Source organism: Eretmochelys imbricata, chromosome 6 (assembly GCF_965152235.1).
Source record: "Eretmochelys imbricata isolate rEreImb1 chromosome 6, rEreImb1.hap1, whole genome shotgun sequence".
In the NCBI taxonomy this organism is placed as follows: domain Eukaryota; kingdom Metazoa; phylum Chordata; order Testudines; family Cheloniidae; genus Eretmochelys; species Eretmochelys imbricata.
Window position 1 is genome coordinate 109,542,336 of NC_135577.1, and position 19,129 is coordinate 109,561,464.

General features: G+C 41.8%; 1 protein-coding gene across 2 annotated transcripts in view; it reads left to right on the plus strand.

Annotated features, from left to right (window-relative positions):
* The window catches only part of YY1 (YY1 transcription factor), a 39,073-nt gene extending 24,208 nt beyond the window's left edge, over window positions 1-14,865 (plus strand). Inside the window, exons 3-5 of one of the 2 annotated variants that reach the window (XM_077819359.1) lie at window positions 4,556-4,616; window positions 10,914-11,072; window positions 13,691-14,865. In XM_077819359.1, the coding sequence (XP_077675485.1) occupies window positions 4,556-4,616; window positions 10,914-11,072; window positions 13,691-13,873 (403 nt within the window). In that variant the 3' untranslated portion in view covers window positions 13,874-14,865. Of the gene's footprint in view, window positions 1-4,555; window positions 4,617-10,913; window positions 11,073-11,691; window positions 12,105-13,690 lie in introns of those variants that run through there. The other variant, XM_077819360.1, reaches the window with a different exon arrangement.
* Window positions 14,866-19,129: the final 4,264 nt, after the last annotated feature.

The window sequence follows — 19,129 nt, forward strand, 5'->3', positions numbered from 1 at the left end:
CTGCCTTGCATATCATCAGTGGTACAACCCAGACAACTCCAGTTTCCGACATTCCAGTCCTGGCTGGAATTGCTTCCCCAGTAATTAGGAATAAGGCAAGGCCCTGGCCTCATTACTGTGCGCAGCCAACTATCAAGACAGCTTACTTCATAATTTTATCTCAGTCATATCAGAAACACTGAAATAGTTGACCCTATGAGACAACCTTTCTAAGGCACAGTGGCAACAGGTACTGCAGGACTATATTTTTGGAGCAATGGCACATGTCTTGGCAGTTAAACAACTCAGATCTATGTTTCCTAGGCTCTCAGGATTAGCTCTCTCAAGCCCTTCAGAATAACCCTATGAACCAAAAGATCCTTTTTTGTTACAATGGGATGTGTTGTAGTCATGGGCAGTTTAATTTGCATCTTTACCATTGGGTCTTCCTGAGCGTCCCATCCTGCTCCTATGCAGCTCAAGAACTATGTGCTGTTTGGTTATAGAATGCCCTCTTTATCATATTGATGGTGGGTGGATGCACTTAAGAGTGACTACATCACATACCCACTATCTAATTCATTTTTTGTGCCATCAAAAGCCATATACCAGAAGAAGAAAAAGCATCAGCTACCAAGTTGTTGGTGTGGCAGGTCAAGAAGATATCTCTAGTACTGAATTAACCTACTACTTGCTTAGGGAGAGCACAACAGAGCCACGGCACTCCTGACAGGATGACCCCTGTCTTGGAAGCCATGTATTCCTTGTCTGCATCCCTGTTGGGGCACAATAGGGACTCCTCCTTCCATCCCTTTTGGGTTGTACAATGTGAATCAGAAAGGGATCTATAAGGGACAGCAGTAAATGACTTAGGGCTCATGGGGAATATCCTTCTTGATTTTACATGCACACCCCTATGTGTCCCTCAATCCAGTATCCATACCCTTTTCAGCTCTGGCTTGACTAGACACCCAAGGGAATGTAGCTGTATTCATGCAAGCCTGAGTAATCTGCCTCCTTGTGGATTAAATACTGCTGCCCAAAGAGGCAGTCAAGATAACAAGTCAAGTCAGCTAGTGCAGCCTTAGAGCCTCAAAAAGTATCAGGAGGAAAGTGATGAATGCTATAAGGGGAAGAATGAGGCAGTAAATTAACATTGTCTTTAGCTGATGACGACTTCAAGGCATTCCAGGACCTCATCAGATCTATGGCAGAGACTCTAGATACACTCTAGAAGTGGTGCAGGAGAAACCTTTCAAACTCCTGCACATTTTACACACTTCCATTGTTGACAGGCTCGTCTTGCTGATAAATGAGGATCAGCCCACAGAAGACCTGCGGCATGCGCTAGCTTCTGTTTTGGCCACATCCAAGTGGGCTGATAGGAGATTCCACATCCCTTCCAAAGAACTTTGGAGTACTTTTATTCCCACTCAGTATCAAAATTGTTTCTGGAAGCTGCGGTCTAAGAGCAATCAAAGTGGCAGGGATCTCCCAAATCCATATGTAAGGGGAGAGACTTAGAGACTGGACCTGTTTGGATGCAAAGTATTCATTTACCAGCCTCCATATGCTGTTGGATAATTACCAAGTGCTTCTGTCAAAATAAAATTATTTGAATTGAGACACACTGTTTGTAGATAGGCTACCTCGATCACTGAAAAGAACTAAAGACCATCCCCATCTGAGGGGTAGCTGATAACCCGCATCCAGTTGCAGGCTGCAGTAAACAATATAGTGGAATATACTTTGTCTATTGTCTAAAAGACCTTACTTTTTCCAATCTTGAGGGATTTTCCAGGGACGTCCAAACCAAAATTGAGGGAGGACCTTTTGAAGTTAACTTTTACTTCAAACTGTGGTGAATTCCTCTATTCCTTAAAGGAATCTAGGGTGACTATATTCTCTGGACCTCTTTTCCAGTACTAAGATGGAAGTAAGTGAGACAGGACTTCTTTCAGGTACCGTTTCTGTGCCCACATACTGTTACCATCCTCAGACCTTGGAACTGTCCAGAAAGAAGAGGTTTCAGCCTTTCTCTGCTGCTGCATAGTCTGTTTTTTCCCTAAGAAGCAGGTTTGATGCCATTACCAAGAGCCTGGCAGAACCTTGAGATCTCTTCCCTTCTGTCTCTCTTCCCCTGCCACCCCCCACCTTGGCAATTATCTCCTTTTATTTTTGGTAAGTTTGGACTCAGATCAACTCAGACTACTGAGTCTTGGAAATAGTAAACAATGGATATTCTATCCAATTCCAGTCTCTTTCTGACCTGTTAGCCCCATTCCCCATCTTTTTTTTTTCTTTTTTTTTTTTGAGGGACCATTTTCACAAGATACTGTTCAAACAAAAAGTGGACTCCCTTCTACAATTTGGAGCAGTGGAGGAGGGACTCAGAGATATAGGACAAGGGGTTAGTCCCATTATCTTTCTCATCCCAAAGAAAAACAAAGGACTAAAACAATCCTTGGATGCATAAACGGGAGTCTTGGGTCAGACCAGAGGTTTTTATCTCTGTTTTTGGCACTGGTGCAACTGCTGCTAGAAATACTGTCCAGTTCTGGTATCCACAATTAAAGAGGATGTTTATAGATTAGGGAGGGTTCAGAGAAAAGCCACAAGAATTTCTAAAGGATTAGAAAAGCTGCCATTATAGTGATTAGACTCAAGAAGTTCTCTTTATTTAGCTTAATAAAGAGAAGGGTAAGAGGTAATTGATTAGTCTATAAATATCTACTTGGAACAAATATTTAATATTGGGCTCTTCAATCTGGCAGAGAAAAGTATAACACGATCCAATGACTGGAAGTTGATGCTAGACAAATTCAGAGTGGAAAGAAGGGGTACATTTTTATCAAACTCAAAAATTGTGGTGGATTCTCTATCGCTGGCAATTTTTAAAAATCACGATTGGATGTTTATCTAAAAGATAAGCGCCAGGAATGATTTTGGAGAAGTTCTGTGGCCTGTGTTATCAAGTGGTCAGGCTAGATCAGGGGTGGGCAAACTTTTTGGCCAGAGGGCCACATCAGGGTTGCGAAACTTTATGGAGGGCCGGGTAGGGAAGGCTGTGCCTCCCCAAACAGCCTGGACCCCGCCCCCTGACTGCCCCCCTCAGAACCTCTAACCCATCCAAACACCACCACCCCCTGCTCCTTGTCCCCTGACCGCCCCCTCCCCCGTCTGACTGTCCAGAACCTCTGCCCCATCCAACTGCCCCCTGACAGGCCCCCTGGGACTCCCACACCTATCCAACCACCCCCCTGTTCCCTGACTGCCCCAACCACTATCCACCCCTGACTCCCTCCCCCTCCACCCCATCCAACTGCTCCCTGACTGCCCCGCCCCCCGGGACCGCCTGCCCATTATCCAGTCCCTCCCCGGCCCCTTACCACGCTGCCACCCTGCCCGGCAGGAGTGGCAAGCCAGAGCACCGGTGGCACACTGTGCTGAGACTGCGGGGCAGAGGGGATAGCAGGGGAGGAGCTGGGGTAGCCTCCCTGGCCAGGAGCTCAGGGGCCAGGCAAGACGGTCCCGTGGGCCGTAGTTTGCCCATCTTTGGGCTAGATACTCACAGTGGTCCCTTCTGGATTTGGAATCTATAAGAGTTGACATTAAAGGTCTACGAGTTCATCCAGTGTTTCAAGTTCAGAATGGTGACTCTGACCTCTATAGTTCCCTCATTAAATACTTCAAGACTGTTTTGTGGTTCTCAATCTGCAAGATGCCTATTTTCAGGTATCCATTCATCCAGCCCACAAGAAACTATTTGGGTTCCTAGTGACAACATCTCTGTCAGTACAGGTCGTCTGCCCTCTCCACAGCTCTGCACTTGCACGATAGAGATTGCACTACAGTACTTGTATTTTTCAATTCACCTCATACTATTGTTTTCTTTTTTACAGTGCAAATATTTGTAATAAAAAATAAAGTGAGCACTGTACCCTTTGTATTCATGCTGTAATTGAAATCCGTATATTTGGAAATGTAGAAAAATATCCAAAAATATGTATAATTTAAATTGGTATTCTGTTTAACAATGCGTTTAAACCTGTGATTAATTGCAACTATTTTTAATCTAGTTTTGTGTTTGTTGCTTGTTAACTGCAATTAATTGACAGTCATACTTTTAAATGTACCGTGTTTTGTATCTGAAAGTTGCTCATATAAAGATCTTCAGATTTGAAAGTTCGTGTTGTATGGACTAAATTGCTTTTTCAAAATGCAAAAATATACTGTTACGGTATTTTTTTTAATTTTAATATAGCCTCATTACAGCATTAAACTCCAAGTGCAGTTGATGTGTATGTAACTTGCAGGATTTTTTTTAATATTAAAGCAAACCGTTTTAGGAAGAAGAAAAGGAGTACTTGTGGCACCTTAGAGACTAACCAGTTTATTTGAGCATGAGCTTTCGTGAGCTTAAAGCTCATGCTCAAATAAACTGGTTAGTCTCTAAGGTGCCACAAGTACTCCTTTTCTTTTTGCGAATACAAACTAACACGGCTGTTACTCTGAAACCCGTTTTAGGAAGGTTGCTTCTACACACTTATCAGTGTTTTCTTCTTTGCTTTGTAAGAATGAAGCCACGAAAAATTAAAGAAGATGATGCTCCAAGAACGATAGCATGTCCTCACAAAGTAAGTGAAACTCTCTGAACTTAAAGCATTTCAGTGATTAGTCACTTGTGGAAATGAATTTTGTGTGGCTAGCTTTTTTCTATTACGGTAGGAATAGCTGAATATTTGTATTAAAGCTAAATATTGAGGCCTATTACTTTAAATACAGTTGCCTCTCTTTAGGTGCTTTCCAGATGCCAAAAGATTTCCTCAACTCTTCCTACACAGTGTGAATGTCATAACACAAAAGGGAATCTTGTATGCATGTAAGGTGATCATAGGAGTATGGCAGGACCCTTTGTCCCAATAATGTAATTTTCTGTCACTCTATGAAATACCTCATTAATCCTCTAGACTCAACCCAAACTATATTCCTTTAAGTTTCTGTACTGCTGTGACTCACACCTGGCTCATGATATTGATAACGTGAAAGATCGTTAGAGAACTTTTATTCAGTAAAGGTCAAGGGTATGTCTGTGTTGCAGCGGGGAGCTAGCATCCCAGCTCCGGTATACAGATTTGTGCTAGAAATAGCTGTGTGGACGTTGTGGCACTGGCAGAGGCACCTGAGCTCAAGCTACTCTTGGAGGAATTCTGTGCCACGGCACAATGCAGAAATTTGCATAAATTAATGTTATGCATGCAGAATTTCCTTTTTTCCTCATAGAAATGGGCTGCAGAGATGTTGGCCGCCACTAGAGGCCACTGGACCTGGCACAGGGCTAGGGGGAACAGGCGGGAACTGGAGGGTTCCCAATAGCTGCAGTTCTCAGCATGTCCTGAAGGAAGGAGGTGGCGGCATGCAAATCGTGGACCCAGCATCAGGCTGTTTCTCCCTCTGGTCTTGGAGGGTGAGAGTGTCTGGGCGGGGGTGAGTGTCTGGCCCCCTAGCTGGGCTCTGGGAGGGAAGGGGGCAGAGAAACTGAGTTGTCGTAGGGGTTTCTTTAACTCTCTACTTGTGGGTGAATTTTTGCTGGCAGGTATCTTGAAATAAATTACCAAATAATTGAAACTGGCATGATAATATAGTGGTGTTCTTAACAAAATCTGCAGAATTTTAAAATATTGTGCACATAATTCCCCCAGGAGCAGCTTAAGCCCACCTTGGTGCCAAGCTTGTCTGGCTAGTGTGAGCCTCCGCCAGTGCCACAATGTCCACACAGCTATTTCTAGCACATTAGTGTGAGCCCCTCTAGCACAAGTTTCTATCCACGCTGTAAGGCTGGCTCCCAGCTGCAATGTAGATATACCCCTAGATTAGTGGCTCTCAACCTTTCCAGACTGCTGTACCACTTTAAAGAGTGATTTGTCTTGTGTACTCCCCAAGTTTCACCTCACTTAAAAACTTACAAAATCAGACACAAATATAAGTGTCACAGCACACTATTACTGAACAATTGCTTACTTTCTCATTTTTACCATATAATAAAATTAATCGGAATATTAATATTGTACTTACATTTCAGTGTATAGTATACAAAGCAGTATAAACAAATCATTGTCTATGAAATTTTAGTTTGTACTGACTTCACTAGTGCTTTTCAAGTAGCCTGTTGTAAAACTAGGCAAATATCTAGAGGAGTTGATGTACCCCCTGGAAGACCTCTGAGTACCCCCAGACATACACGTATCCCTGGTTGAGAACCGCTGCCCTAGACTATTTAATCAGATCTTTTCTGTGGCCACTTCTTAAATAAAGGAGAGCACTCTGGTCCCTACTCTTATGGTTAGCACTTCTGTATGTTGTCTTTTGATAGCTACCATACACTATTATGGACAAGGATATTGCAACAATAATTTAGAATACTTATTTGATGGCATGAACCTGTTCTGAAAACTGTCCAAAGTGTATTCCTGAGATCTAGGTGTACCCAACCTTGATATGAAATCATTACAGGTTGTGGGGCTTGGTTTCTAGATAGTGTGAGCCTAAGAATGTTTGCCTGTGCAGATATTTAATAGTGCACATTACAGATCAGTAACATAGACCGAAGATTTGTTCCTTACTAGCCTCGAGCCCAAGCATCCAGTCTGGGAACACTGAGTTCCTATTCAGGCTCTATATGTTGACTTTCTAATCCAGGGGTGGGCAAACTTTTTGGCCCGAGGGCCACATCTGGGTATGGAAATGGTATGGTGGGCTCACAAAATTGGGTTTGGGGCGCAAGAGGGGGTGAGGGCTCTGAGGTGAGGCCAGAAATGAGGAGTTCAGGATGCAGGTGAGGGCTCTGGCTGGGGGTGTGGCTGAGGATGAGGGGTTTGGGGCGTAGGAGGGTGCTCCAATCTGGGGCCAAGGGGTTCAGAGTGTGGGAGGGGGATTGGGGAATGGGGTGGGGTGAGGGCTCCGGCTGAGGGTGCAGGCTCTGGGGTGAGGCTGGGGATGAGGAGTTTGGGGTGTAGAAGGGTGCCCTGGGCTGGGACTGAGGGGTTTGGAGGGCGGGGTGGGGCAGGGGGTTGGGGCATGGGAGGGGCTCCAGGAAGCAGCAGCGTGTCTCCCCTCTGGCTCCTACGTGGAGCCGCAATCGAGCGCCTCTGCATGCTGCCCTGTCCACAGGCGCCACCCCTGCAGTTCCCATTGGCCATATTCTTGGTCAATGGGGGCGGCGCTTAGGGTGGGGGCAGCTTGCGGAGCCCCCTGGCTGCCCCATGTGTAGGAGCCAGAGGGAGGACATGTCGCTGCTTCCGGGAGCCATGCAGAGCCACAGCAAGCATGCACAGTGCAGCACCCGACCCTGGAGGGCCTGATTAAATCAGCTGGTGGGCCAGATGCAGGCGTGGGTCATAGTTTGCCAACCCCTGTTCTAATCCCACACTTTCAGGATGTATGTTCACCTTTCCTTAAAGTTGTACTTGGAGACCCAGAGTTAAATTATTCTTCCTCTGAGGAGAGATGTTAGTTCTTCACAACTTGAAATCAATCCTGCTCTTATTTCTCTGATTTAATTAGACAACTTAACGTTTATCAGAAGTATATGTTAAGTGGGAGAAGAAAAGTAATACTTATTGCTGCTTTTCCACTTCCCCTCCCAAAAAAGTTCCTCTATCAGTATAGAGGTAACTCTTAGGACAACTTTGTTACTTCTGTGTAACCAAGAAATACCTCTTAAGGCTTCCCTTCTCCTTTCCACAGAGTAGTTGGGATTTCAGAGTCAATATAAATAGTTTTTTTTTTCATCCCACCCATTTGTGAAGTTTAACTTTTGAATAAAGACATGGAAATCTTGAAGTCTGTTAGTCAAAGGGATTGTGAAGCCTGTGGGGGAAACTTTTTTTTTATTTAGAAGTGGTGGCTCCTTGGTTTTTCAGAACTTAAGACCTGTTCAGATACGGTTATTCCCAGTTTGGCAGAAGTAGCTCCCAAAGAGAGAGCCTGCAGAATTGCAGATCGGAACAAGGAGTCCGGTGGCACCTTAAAGACTAACAGATTTATTTGAGCATGCTCAAATAAATCTGTTAGTCTTTAAGGTGCCACCGGACTCCTTGTTGTTTTTGTGGATACAGACTAACACAGCTACACCCTGATAGATTGGAAGGTGGATCGCTCAATCAGTTGCTGTTTTCGAACTTGCACTCCTCATGCAGTTGTATGGTACTACCAGTTCTGGTTTATTTTCATGTACACTTCAAAATTCATATGGAATCTGAAACTCCTTAACAAAACTTAAGAATTTATTAAAGTTTCTGATATGCTTTGAGGGACCTTTGACAAATGAGTTCATCTATATTCCCATCTTACATTTATTCAACAGGGAAGCCCTGGTAGCGCAGTTAATTTAACTGGATTGAATTTGTAAGAAAGGTTTCTGTCTTTATCATGAAATAGTCTTCATCCCACAAATCCATTGCCCCAACTTTTATGCTGGATAGTAGAGGTGATTTTTTTGGTATGAGTGACTAAGAAAGTCATCTGGTTAGATCTTCTGTGTATGTAGGGCCTGAAGAAATCAGTTTTATTGTGGATTTTTGGATTTATTTTGATTTCGGTTTTTTGTTTTTTTTAATAATTCCACGTTTATGGTCTTTTTAAATAAAAACTGTTTGATACATTGACCACAATTTAAGTAGCCTTACTGTAAATGCATTAAAATGTTCAGAATTGGATTGCAATGGGAAAAATTGATCTTACACAAAAAAAACCCCTACAATTTAAACAAAACGTCCGGCAGATATACAGTATAAGGTAAAAGTAATACATTTTAAATTGCTTTTTAAAGTAGCACTCAGTAATATGACCAAACTGACAATTGTGAACAGTAACACAAGAAGTCCACAAAACTGTGGTGGGAGTGTCTGCACAGTCTCTCTTTAAGCCGAGCACTCACCAGCCTGAACGCTTGTTCAGACAGCAGCTACTGCAACCACTCCTGAGCCAGAGGCTGGTGTACAGACAGGTGCCCTCCCGTTCTCCCATGTGCCCCCACCCTCACTCAGTGGAGACTGGGCACACCAGTGAGGGGAAGGAGACACCCCAACATCAGCCCCCACCCTGGACTGGCTCTGCACATCAGATCAGAAGGTTTGACTCTTAGCCTGCCTGCCCCTGTGATCCAAGTGCTGGGGAGAGCAGAATTCCACATTAGTGTTTTGATTCTGTCCATGTTCTCAGTAATGCAGATTTCATAGGCCCTATGTATGGTAATTAGCCAAAGAGGCATTTGGGGACTTTTTCATAATCCAGTTGGTTTATTTTTGATGTAATGGTTTATGTATGAAATATAAAGCCTCTAGATTAACATTGTAGCTAGTCTTCGTCCTTTTGTGGACTAGCTTTGTAAAGGGGTGCTTTTTCAAAAAGGGTCTGGGCTTGCTCAGTGGTATAGAAGGTGAGGCTGCCTAGTATTGTAGGGGGAGGGATTCAAGAGACACTGGCTCTACTCCTAGTTCTGTCACTGGCCTGCTGGGTGACCTTGGGCATGTTACTTCACCCCTCTGTGCCTCAGTATCCCCATCTATAAAATGTGGAGGATATTTACCACTTTTGGTGAGTCCTTCGAGATCTGATGAAAAAGATAGGTGGTAATATTTATAAGTAAGTAACTTCTGTCCTTCGTCTGTCTATTGGTTGGTGTTTAGTGGCATTTAAAGTTGGCAAGGGGATTGGGAAAAGCTCTTTTAAAAAAGGATGCCTAGAGGATGGCAGAAGCAGCAGGCAAACAAAGAAGGAATAGAGCACAGTTGATCAGTAAGAAGGGGGATAGAAGAAATGTGTGGTGAAAGAGTTGAGAATTTTAAAGGTAACATGAATTTTGAACAAGTATGATATCTGGGACAACAGAATTCTGTAAAAATGATCATAATTCTCTTTTCCAAATCTTAGCAACCAGGAAAGATAGAATGGGAAGTTCATAGATTAGGGATGCAGAAAGGGAATAGCTCAATGAAGAACCATTATGACTAGGTAGGATTTCAGCCTAAACTTGTCTGTCTTTAGTCTCTCTCTGCAAATGCAATATTCAAAAAATAAGTGAATCTGCAGATGCAGGATCTTCAAGAAGTGCGGGTGAGTTCCCATTACTTGGGGTCATAGACTCTGTTGTTGCTCAGGTGTGAGATCTGTATTCTGCCTTCCTGTGATGCAGGTGGTGGTCTTCAGTCTTCATTACCCAGCAGCACCAGATCCTCCTTTCCCCTCCCTAGAAACCACACAGCTGTTACCTTTGTAATCCTAGTCAATTTATCAGATTCATTCTGCTCTCAGTGCATTATGGAATAGATTTCTTCTGTAGCTGCTGTGCCTTGGAGACCCTCTTGCTTCTTTCTCTGTCAGGAACGGGAAACAGACAAAGAAAGAAGAAAGAGGGACAGTAGGAGATGGACAGAGACAGACATCACTTGCACAAAGAATATGGGGCCCACCAAAGGTAGCGGTGGACTACCATCATTTTACCTTTTGCTAGCCCTCGGACTACCGTAAATTTTCTTCAGTTTGTCACCTGTGCTTTTGTTAATAGGATATGATCTTATGGGGAAGATGCAGTATATGTTAATAAAACTTGACTGCATGTAGTACACTAATGTTGTATGGGTGAGTCAGTTGGATTTTTTTCCTCACCTCTTAAATTATTGATATTTACTGTGTGTCTATAGTAAGAGTTTGATAATTTTACTGTAAAAGTGTTTTATTTTTAGCCTCCTAAGTCAAAGTAAAATATGTATCAATGTGAGGGAGTATGTCTTTTCAAGGCCAGCTTCTATTTTAAGGTATTTTTCCAGGGAAAAGGGAGGGGTAACTAAACTTTCATTTACTAAAATGCTAGACATTTTATTATCGGAACGTGTTTATGTATTGACTAAGTTTTTTTTATTATTCTCTTTAAGGGCTGCACAAAAATGTTCAGGGACAACTCTGCTATGAGGAAGCATCTGCACACTCATGGTCCTCGAGTACATGTATGTGCAGAATGTGGCAAGGCCTTTGTGGAGAGTTCCAAATTAAAGCGACATCAGCTAGTTCATACTGGAGAGAAGCCCTTTCAGGTATGGCCACTTTTGAGACATGCAGAGTATTCAAGTTTTTTTTAATAATAATAATAATAATAAAAACAAAAATAAGGCAAGAGACCATGCTTACCTGGCTTTCCTTCCAGTTGAGGCAAGGAAGCACCTTGTCTCAAAATAAAATTGCATGTGGTTACTTGACAGGCAAAATCAAAACATGATCCAAAGTCTGTTGATACCAATAGCAGCCTTTCCATTGACTTTAGAGGGCATTGGATCAGATCCTTAGAGAAGTTAGAACAAGTTCTCTGTTCACTAATTATTAATGCTTAGACAAAATTATGATTGTTTATTTCCAGGTATACTTTGGAAGCGGGGTGCATTATAGCACACACATCAGCACATTTAAATGTAACTATCATTCTAGCCTACTTGCAAGAAAATTAGACTTTGAAACCATATTTGAGGAAACCCTCATTGCTTCCTCTTTTTCAACTTGATGTATTTTACCAATGTAAACAAGGCCTCAGGTTATGCTGATTAGGGTGTGTAAGTGGAATGTCTTTCGCTATTAAGAGTCCTACTGTGTAGCTTGGCAGATTAAGACTGCAAAGCTGGATAACAATATATTAATTGTGTGGATTTTTGTTTTCTTTAGAGGCTGTTTTTGGAACACATTTGTAAACAAACTGCCTGAATTCTTTACGTTAAAATCTACAGTGAGGATACTCCCCATGGGGGGAGAAATTGTTTCATTCTCTCTCCTTTTTTTAATGTCCCCCATATTGTCAGCAGACACACTTTTTTTCTTGTGCTGTTTGGTGCACCATTGGCTAATCAGAATGCTTAACTTTCAAGTTCTGAGTGTTAATCAACTTAAAATTAAAGCCATGAACTACCCACTGAATATCCTCTGATGCTACGACAATGTAGGAGACGCTTGAGCTCCTGCCACCAGAGGTCCCCAGCCTTCTTCATATGGTAAATATCATTCAAAAATTACTCTAGACTCTGAATTATACAACATGCAGAAATAACTGATGCACATCAGTTCAGTTAAGATATTCTCTTTTAATTTGTTTCTTCAAGAAACTAATCTGTCATAAGACACAAACTGATAATCTAAAAATGAGATTCTTTAATACAGAAAACCTCCAAACCTACCACTTCTTCTTCTGGTCTTAAAAAAAAAAAAGCCACTAAATATTGTTCCTAATCATTTCAAGAATTAAAAGTCCAAGTCATTTCCTGAATTATCCACCTCTGAGTGATTCTCTAGCCCAGTGGTTAGAGTATTCACCTGGAAGATGGGATATCCAAGTTCAAGTTCTTGCTCTACTCAGTATTGCATGAGTTATGCAGGAAGTCAGACTAGACTAGATTATCACAGTAGTTCCTTTTGGCCTTAAAATTTATACTTTTCATAGAACGTGATGGCTTGAATTCAGTAAGTTGTGGGTTTTGTTGTTTGTTTCCCAGAAGCAAATAGTCCTTGTGGCTGTGGAGTTTTTATTCATACATTTATCTGTTTTTATTTGTAGCACAAAAAAAACCCCATTCTGATCCAGGCTCTTGTGGCTCTTCTGTGTACATTAAGAACAATTGTATAAAGCATGAGTTAGCTGCTCATCTCGCCCCTGTGTGGCAACAACTCATAAAATAAATATCTTATCTGAACAGTAGCCCATCTGACCCACAAATAACCATTATTGTTCTGTGCCCTTCTCTCCCCAAAAACCTGGGGGAAATTGCAGTCTGAGTCCCTGCAGTTGAATGGAGTCTAGCTGCTTTTTGGAGCAAGTGGGAAGGAGGGGTACCAAATTCTAAAGCTGAGGGCTTCTTTAACTGAGAGTTAAAGAAACTTTATGACAACCCAGTTCCTGTTTCTCTGCTCCCTCCCCTCCCCCAGGCCCAGCCAGGGGACCAGACACCCACAATTCCTTTCCTCTCTTCCCCCTGCCCCCGACACCCTCCTCCCTCCTGGGGATCCAGATTGAGAAGCAGCCTGATGCTTGGTCCCAGGCTTGCATGGAGTTTTCTCCTTGCCACCCTCTCCTTCCCTCAAGGCATGCTGGGAACTGCAACTGCCCAGAACTCTCTAGCTCCCTCTCCCTTCCCCAGCATGTCAAGTGACCCCTATTGGCGGCTAGCAAGCACTGTAGCCCATTTCTGTGCGGGGAAAGGAAATTCTGTGTGCAGTGTTAATTTCTGTGAAATTCTGCATTGCACAGTGGTGCAGAATCCTTCTAGGAGTAAAAGAGGGAGTGTGTAGAGAAAGTGCTTACTTTTTGCAAGCTTGGAGCTCTGCTGTCTTCAGAATTTTCGTTCACAGTAGTCTACTGTGTACATTGCAACTATTTTGAGAAAAATACCAGTCATCAGTTTTCTCTTTAGGCTTTCACTAAAAAAACCAAAACTTCATATGTTAAATGAGATGTAATGAATTAAATGTTGATATGCTAAGACCTGCAATTTATTTCTCAGGCAAAGCTCCCACTGGTTTTAGTGGGAGTTTTCAGGGAAAATGGACTGCAGGATCAGGACCTGATATTTGTAAAGGGAATTCAGTAGTGCAAGCAAGAATCTTTTGCTGACTTATCAAGTATCCATTGCTCCTGTTGGGACTGTTTTTAATCTATGACCTTTCCTTTCAACAGTGCACATTTGAAGGATGTGGAAAGCGATTTTCACTGGACTTCAATTTACGCACACATGTGCGAATTCACACTGGCGACAGGCCCTATGTGTGCCCGTTTGACGGCTGTAATAAGAAGTTTGCTCAATCAACTAACCTGAAATCTCACATCTTAACACATGCTAAGGCCAAAAACAACCAGTGAAAGTAAGCGAGAAGAAAGCTCTTGAACTCTCAAAGCATCTTACAGGAGTATGGGAATAAATATGCCTCCCCTTTGTATATTGTTTCTAGGAAAGAATTTTAAAAAAAGAACCCTACCCACCTAAAGGACATGTTTTGATAAAGTAGTAAATAAATAAATAAAAACTTTAAGATGACGTTGCTAAGATGCTCTACCTTGCTCTGTAATCCAGTTTCAAGAACACGGTGTTTTGTAAAGTGTGCTCCCAGCAGGAGGGGACAATTGATGAACTTGCATCAAAAAGAGACAATTCTTTATACAACAGTGCTAAAATTGGACTTCTTTTCACATTCTTATAAATATGAAGCTCACCTGTTGCTTACAATTTTTTTAATTTTGTATTTTCCAAGTGTGCATATTGTACACTTTTTGGGGATATGCTTAGTAATGCTATGTGTGATTTTTCTGGAGGTTGATAACTTTGCTTGCAGTAGATTTTCTTTAAAAGAATGGGCAGTTACATGCATACTTCAAAAGTATTTTCCTGTAAAGAAAAAAGTTATATAGGTTTTGTTTGCTATCTTAATTTTGGTTGTATTCTTTGATGTTAACACATTTTTGTATAATTGTATCGTATAGCTGTAATGAAATCATGTAGTATCAAATATTAGATGTGATTTAATAGTGTTAATCAATTTAAACCCATTTTAGTCACTTTTTTTGGAAAAATACTGCCAGATGCTGATGTTCAGTGTAATTTCTCTTTGCCTGTTCAGTTACGGAAAGTGGTGCTCAGTTGTAGAATGTATTGTACAGGCACTGACCTTTTATTAACACCTGATATGTACAACCCATGTAATAGAAAGGACAACAATAAAACAGTGGTCCTAAAGAAAGAGTATGGCAGAAGATGATCTGTAAGCACAGTCTATTTTCTTTTTTTTGTCCAGAATAATTACAGTTCTTGAACCTCCCAGAAATTGGAAGCTTAAATAAAACTCAAGTTTCCTTTACTTTGCATTCAATTACAATGATTTTTGATTAAGTAATACATCTGTGGCAAAACAGAATATACCAAAGGTGGTAATTTTAGTCAGAATTGGTCACAGTAATTCTGGGTTTGGGAGTGACCTGGACTCCTATTAACTGGAATAATGGAGTTGGTGACAGTTTTCAGCGCCCACAGCCAGCCAATCAGTGGAACAATACAGTGTCTAAATTAATTGTGCTTCTCTCCTTAATCAAGGTAAGGGGTGGGTGGAGTGGAGGTGTGTGGGTGGGGTGCTTCTTTACTTAGTCAAGGGGTGGGTGGGTTCAATGGTGACACTGGAATATTGAGAGAACTCTTTGTTGTCTGATTGGGCTAGCCTTCAGTTTTGGACCAGGTGCAGTAACGGAGATCCATGCTTAGAGCAAGGAACAAAAAACCATGAAAATTCCCAATAAGTTTTAACATACACAATATTCTTTTGATGGTCTAATCGCAAATGATTTCTAACACTTTGTTACAAATGTTGAGTAATAAATCTGTGTGTACTGTAGTAAACAGTGAAAGAGTGACAAACACAAGAATTTGCACAAAGAATGCATATGTATTGTTTTAAAAGAATGTGAAAAAAAAAAAAGGCTTAAAGAACGTTGTTCCAAACAGTGTCTGGTAGTAATATGTTTGTAGACCTCAGTCTCTGCATCTGTTATGAGAATATAATCCATCAAATTTTACAAGATTAAAATTAGGTAGCAAAACTTCTTTCCAAATTGTTGGACTTTGGTTTCAACTAGCGATGTTAAGTGCTTGCATAACACACAGGCCATTTTACAAATACCAAGGAAGGATTTTCATTTACAACTAATTTAATTTTATTCCTAAAATAGACCCTGCGTCTCTGGTTTTGGAGGCAGAAGAATAGTGAAGTGATTGGGTAACTTAAAAATGTACATTGGACTATTGAAAAGACAATACTAGTTTTGTTTTGGGGTTTTTTGGGGTTTTGTTTTTGTTCCCCCCCCCCAACATGGCTACATTTTTGGGAGGCAGTGGCAGATAGTTTAAAGTTAACTTACTTTCTACAGGAACTGATCATCATAGTAGTTGCATAAATGTGGCATTTTGTTTTTCGAAAAGGACAAGAACAACTTAGTCTAGTGTTATCCAAGCAGATTTTATCTGTATTTTAATACAGCACACGTGGTGTCTGAGCATCTCCACTAAAGAAGGTATATTTCTCTCCCCCATTCTCCCCTCTCCATTCTATTGGAAGCGGTATCTATTTTGTTCAATGTGGGGTTGGTTTTTTTTGTTTTGTTTTTTGGTTTGTTTTGTTTTGAGGTTTGCTTAGGGTGAAGTATATATTGCACTTCATCTTTAACCAGTTTTGCCATTAGAACAAGAATGCCATTTGAGGCCAGGTTATTTAATTGTATTCTGTATTGATCAGCTTTGTTATCTTAGAAACATAAATCAGTATTGTCACCCAGTGTATATATTGTGTATGAGAAAGCAGAGATCCCATTGAGCAGCTTCTTTGGAGTATTGGATCCCCTGAGTAGATGCTGACTCTTGTTACCAAAAAAATTTCTCACAGTTGTGCTTACATAACTCTGGTGGTGAATGATTAGGAATTTCTATAGTCAAATTGAACACATCTTATTTTAATAGCTTCTATAATTAAGTTAAATTCACTTCTTGGAAAAGCTTTTAAAAATATAATTGGCACATCTTATTCTTAAAGCTCCACACTTCACTGATTCAGCAGCTCCTATTGTGGATTCTTTGAGGATATTGCAAGTAGGAGGAAGTCAACCTTGGGAAACCAGCACTGTCAGTCTGCTACCACAAGAACCTGCATCATGCCACCAAGCCTGCAAGCAATATGAGGTAAGGGGAGAAAAACTTTTCTGGGGCCCCACAGTGCAACCATTTGTAAATGCCAGGGAGTTTCAGGGAGGGCATTAGTGTCTATGCCCTATGCATCATGCTTGTTTCATAGCCTAGTTACTCTTGCACTCCCTGTAGTCCAACTAACTGTCACATAGGCAGCAGAGAGAAGGGGAGGAACTTTAGCTATGCTTGTGTGTGGGTTAGGACTCTGGTTCCCAAAGCTTGTAGGTCTTTGGACTTGAAATAGTTTTTAAAAAGCCCTGGCTAGTTTGCAAAAGCTTTCTACCATTTTCACTGCCTCCCTGCCTCAAGAACATCAGCAAATTCATGGGGTGTAGGGGGAACCCCAGTGTTAGTCACAGTAACTGCTTTGTTTGCCTCCTTATGCTCAGAGGAGGAACTTTTAGAGAGCCCTTCTGCCTGAAAGAAAAGACTGAGGGCTTGTCTGCGCTTACTGAGCGGCGATCGATACATCGGCAGTCAATTTAGCAGGTCTAGTGAAGACCCACTAAATCGACCACAGATCACTCTCCCATTGGCTCCTGTACTCCACTGGATCGAGATGAGTATGGGAGTCAACGGGAGGGTGTCTCCTGTCAACATTGCATAGTGTGGACCCCGCAATAAGTAGATCCAAACCACATCAATTTGAGTTATGCTGTTCACGTAACCCAAATTGTGTGGCTTAGATTGACTTTCCTCTGTAGTGTAGACACAGCCTAACAAATCTTTCTTTTCCACCTCACCCCATCCAACCCCTTTCAATCCTACCGGATGAATGTGATTTTTATAACAGAATAGTGGCGAAGTGCTATTTTTCCCTGCCAGGGCCCCTTTCCAATCACCTAGTTTGACCTAGCTTATTCTGTCCTGTCCTGTCCTCGTGGTCCCTGAGGATGCTGTGTTCTATGCATCAGAGTGGTCATACAAGCAGCCTGTTGGCGATATTGCTCCTCCCCAGTGGATGTTGGCCCAAGTCTGTCCTGGACTTTCTCCCCACCCGCACAGCAATCAAACCTTCTTTAAGGGAGACAAGCATATCAGGGGCTTGAATCCAAGCTACCCCTCAGTAATTACTATTTCAAAATTACTATTTTGAAAGGTGACTCTGTCTAAAGTGAGGGAAAATCCAAACATCAAGAAACATAGCTTTCAAAGGACCAGCCATCTAGAAAACGAAGCTACTTCAGTCCCTAAAATTGTGGATTCTAGCTTAGGTGCAAGTGCTCCTGCAATTCTTGGAAAAACATTTTTTGATACTTTAATACTGATTTCTTGCTGTTCGTTTTTTTTGGTTTTTTTTAGAGAGCCAGTCCCTCTCCCTTTTCTTTCCCCAGGGGATTAATCTAATCGGTCAAAAAGAAAAGGAGTACTTGTGGCACCTTAGACTAACAAATCTATTTGAGCATAAGCTTTCGTGAGCTACAGCTCACTTCATCGGATGCATTCAGTGGAAATGCATCCGATGAAGTGAGCTGTAGCTCACGAAAGCTTATGCTCAAATAAATTTTAGTCTCTAAGGTGCCACAAGTACTCCTTTTTCTTTTTGCGAATACAGACTAACACGGTTGCTACTCTGAAAACTAATCGGTCAAGTCCCTTACAAGGATTACCTTGTATCTGACTTCATTTGAGCCCATTCTTAGATGGTCCCCAAGCACTCCTCTCTTGTTGAGAGAGTTGTATTTGGCCTTCTTTTCAGCTACCTAGTTCATTTGGAACTAGCTCTAGAAAATATTTTACATTTCATTTTGACAGGACTCATCAATTCAGATTCTTGTACAGCATCTCAGATGCACAGGGTGAATTTGCTGAATCAGGGTTCCCTACGATAGGAGAAAAGAAAAGCTTTCCATTTCTTCCTCTGGATCACTCTAGGCAGATTTCCAAATACACTAGACATGCCCTGGTAAATGGTATGTTCATGCTCTCTGCCTGAAACATTTTTAAATGGAAAGATTCAAGGATATTCAACATTAGTCCTACTTGATTTGGGAACCTACTGCTTCATCAGCATAGCTTGTCGGCCCTCAGTGGAGGGGTTATTTTTCTTTCTTCTGTGTTTCAGGGGTAGATGTGAGATTCCTCGTGATGGTTCTCTCACCAGGTCCAATACAGACTGTCAGCTATGCTCCACCTGCTGCATCTGAAAAGTAGGGAAAGGTTTCACAGGCCTCTGTGTCTTCCATTCCTCCCAAGATTTTGGCTTCTCTTTCCTCCATCTTAAGTATTCTGGTAGGAAGAAGGTCATTGAGGAGGATTTCAAAGAGATAAAAGTAATATTGAGTAACCAGAGACTATTGGCACACACTCACTGCCCCTAATACTGGCATGATGGTAGCCTGTATGGAGACAGTGCCATGGGTAATGCTTCATCTCAGCCTTTGCAGTATTTC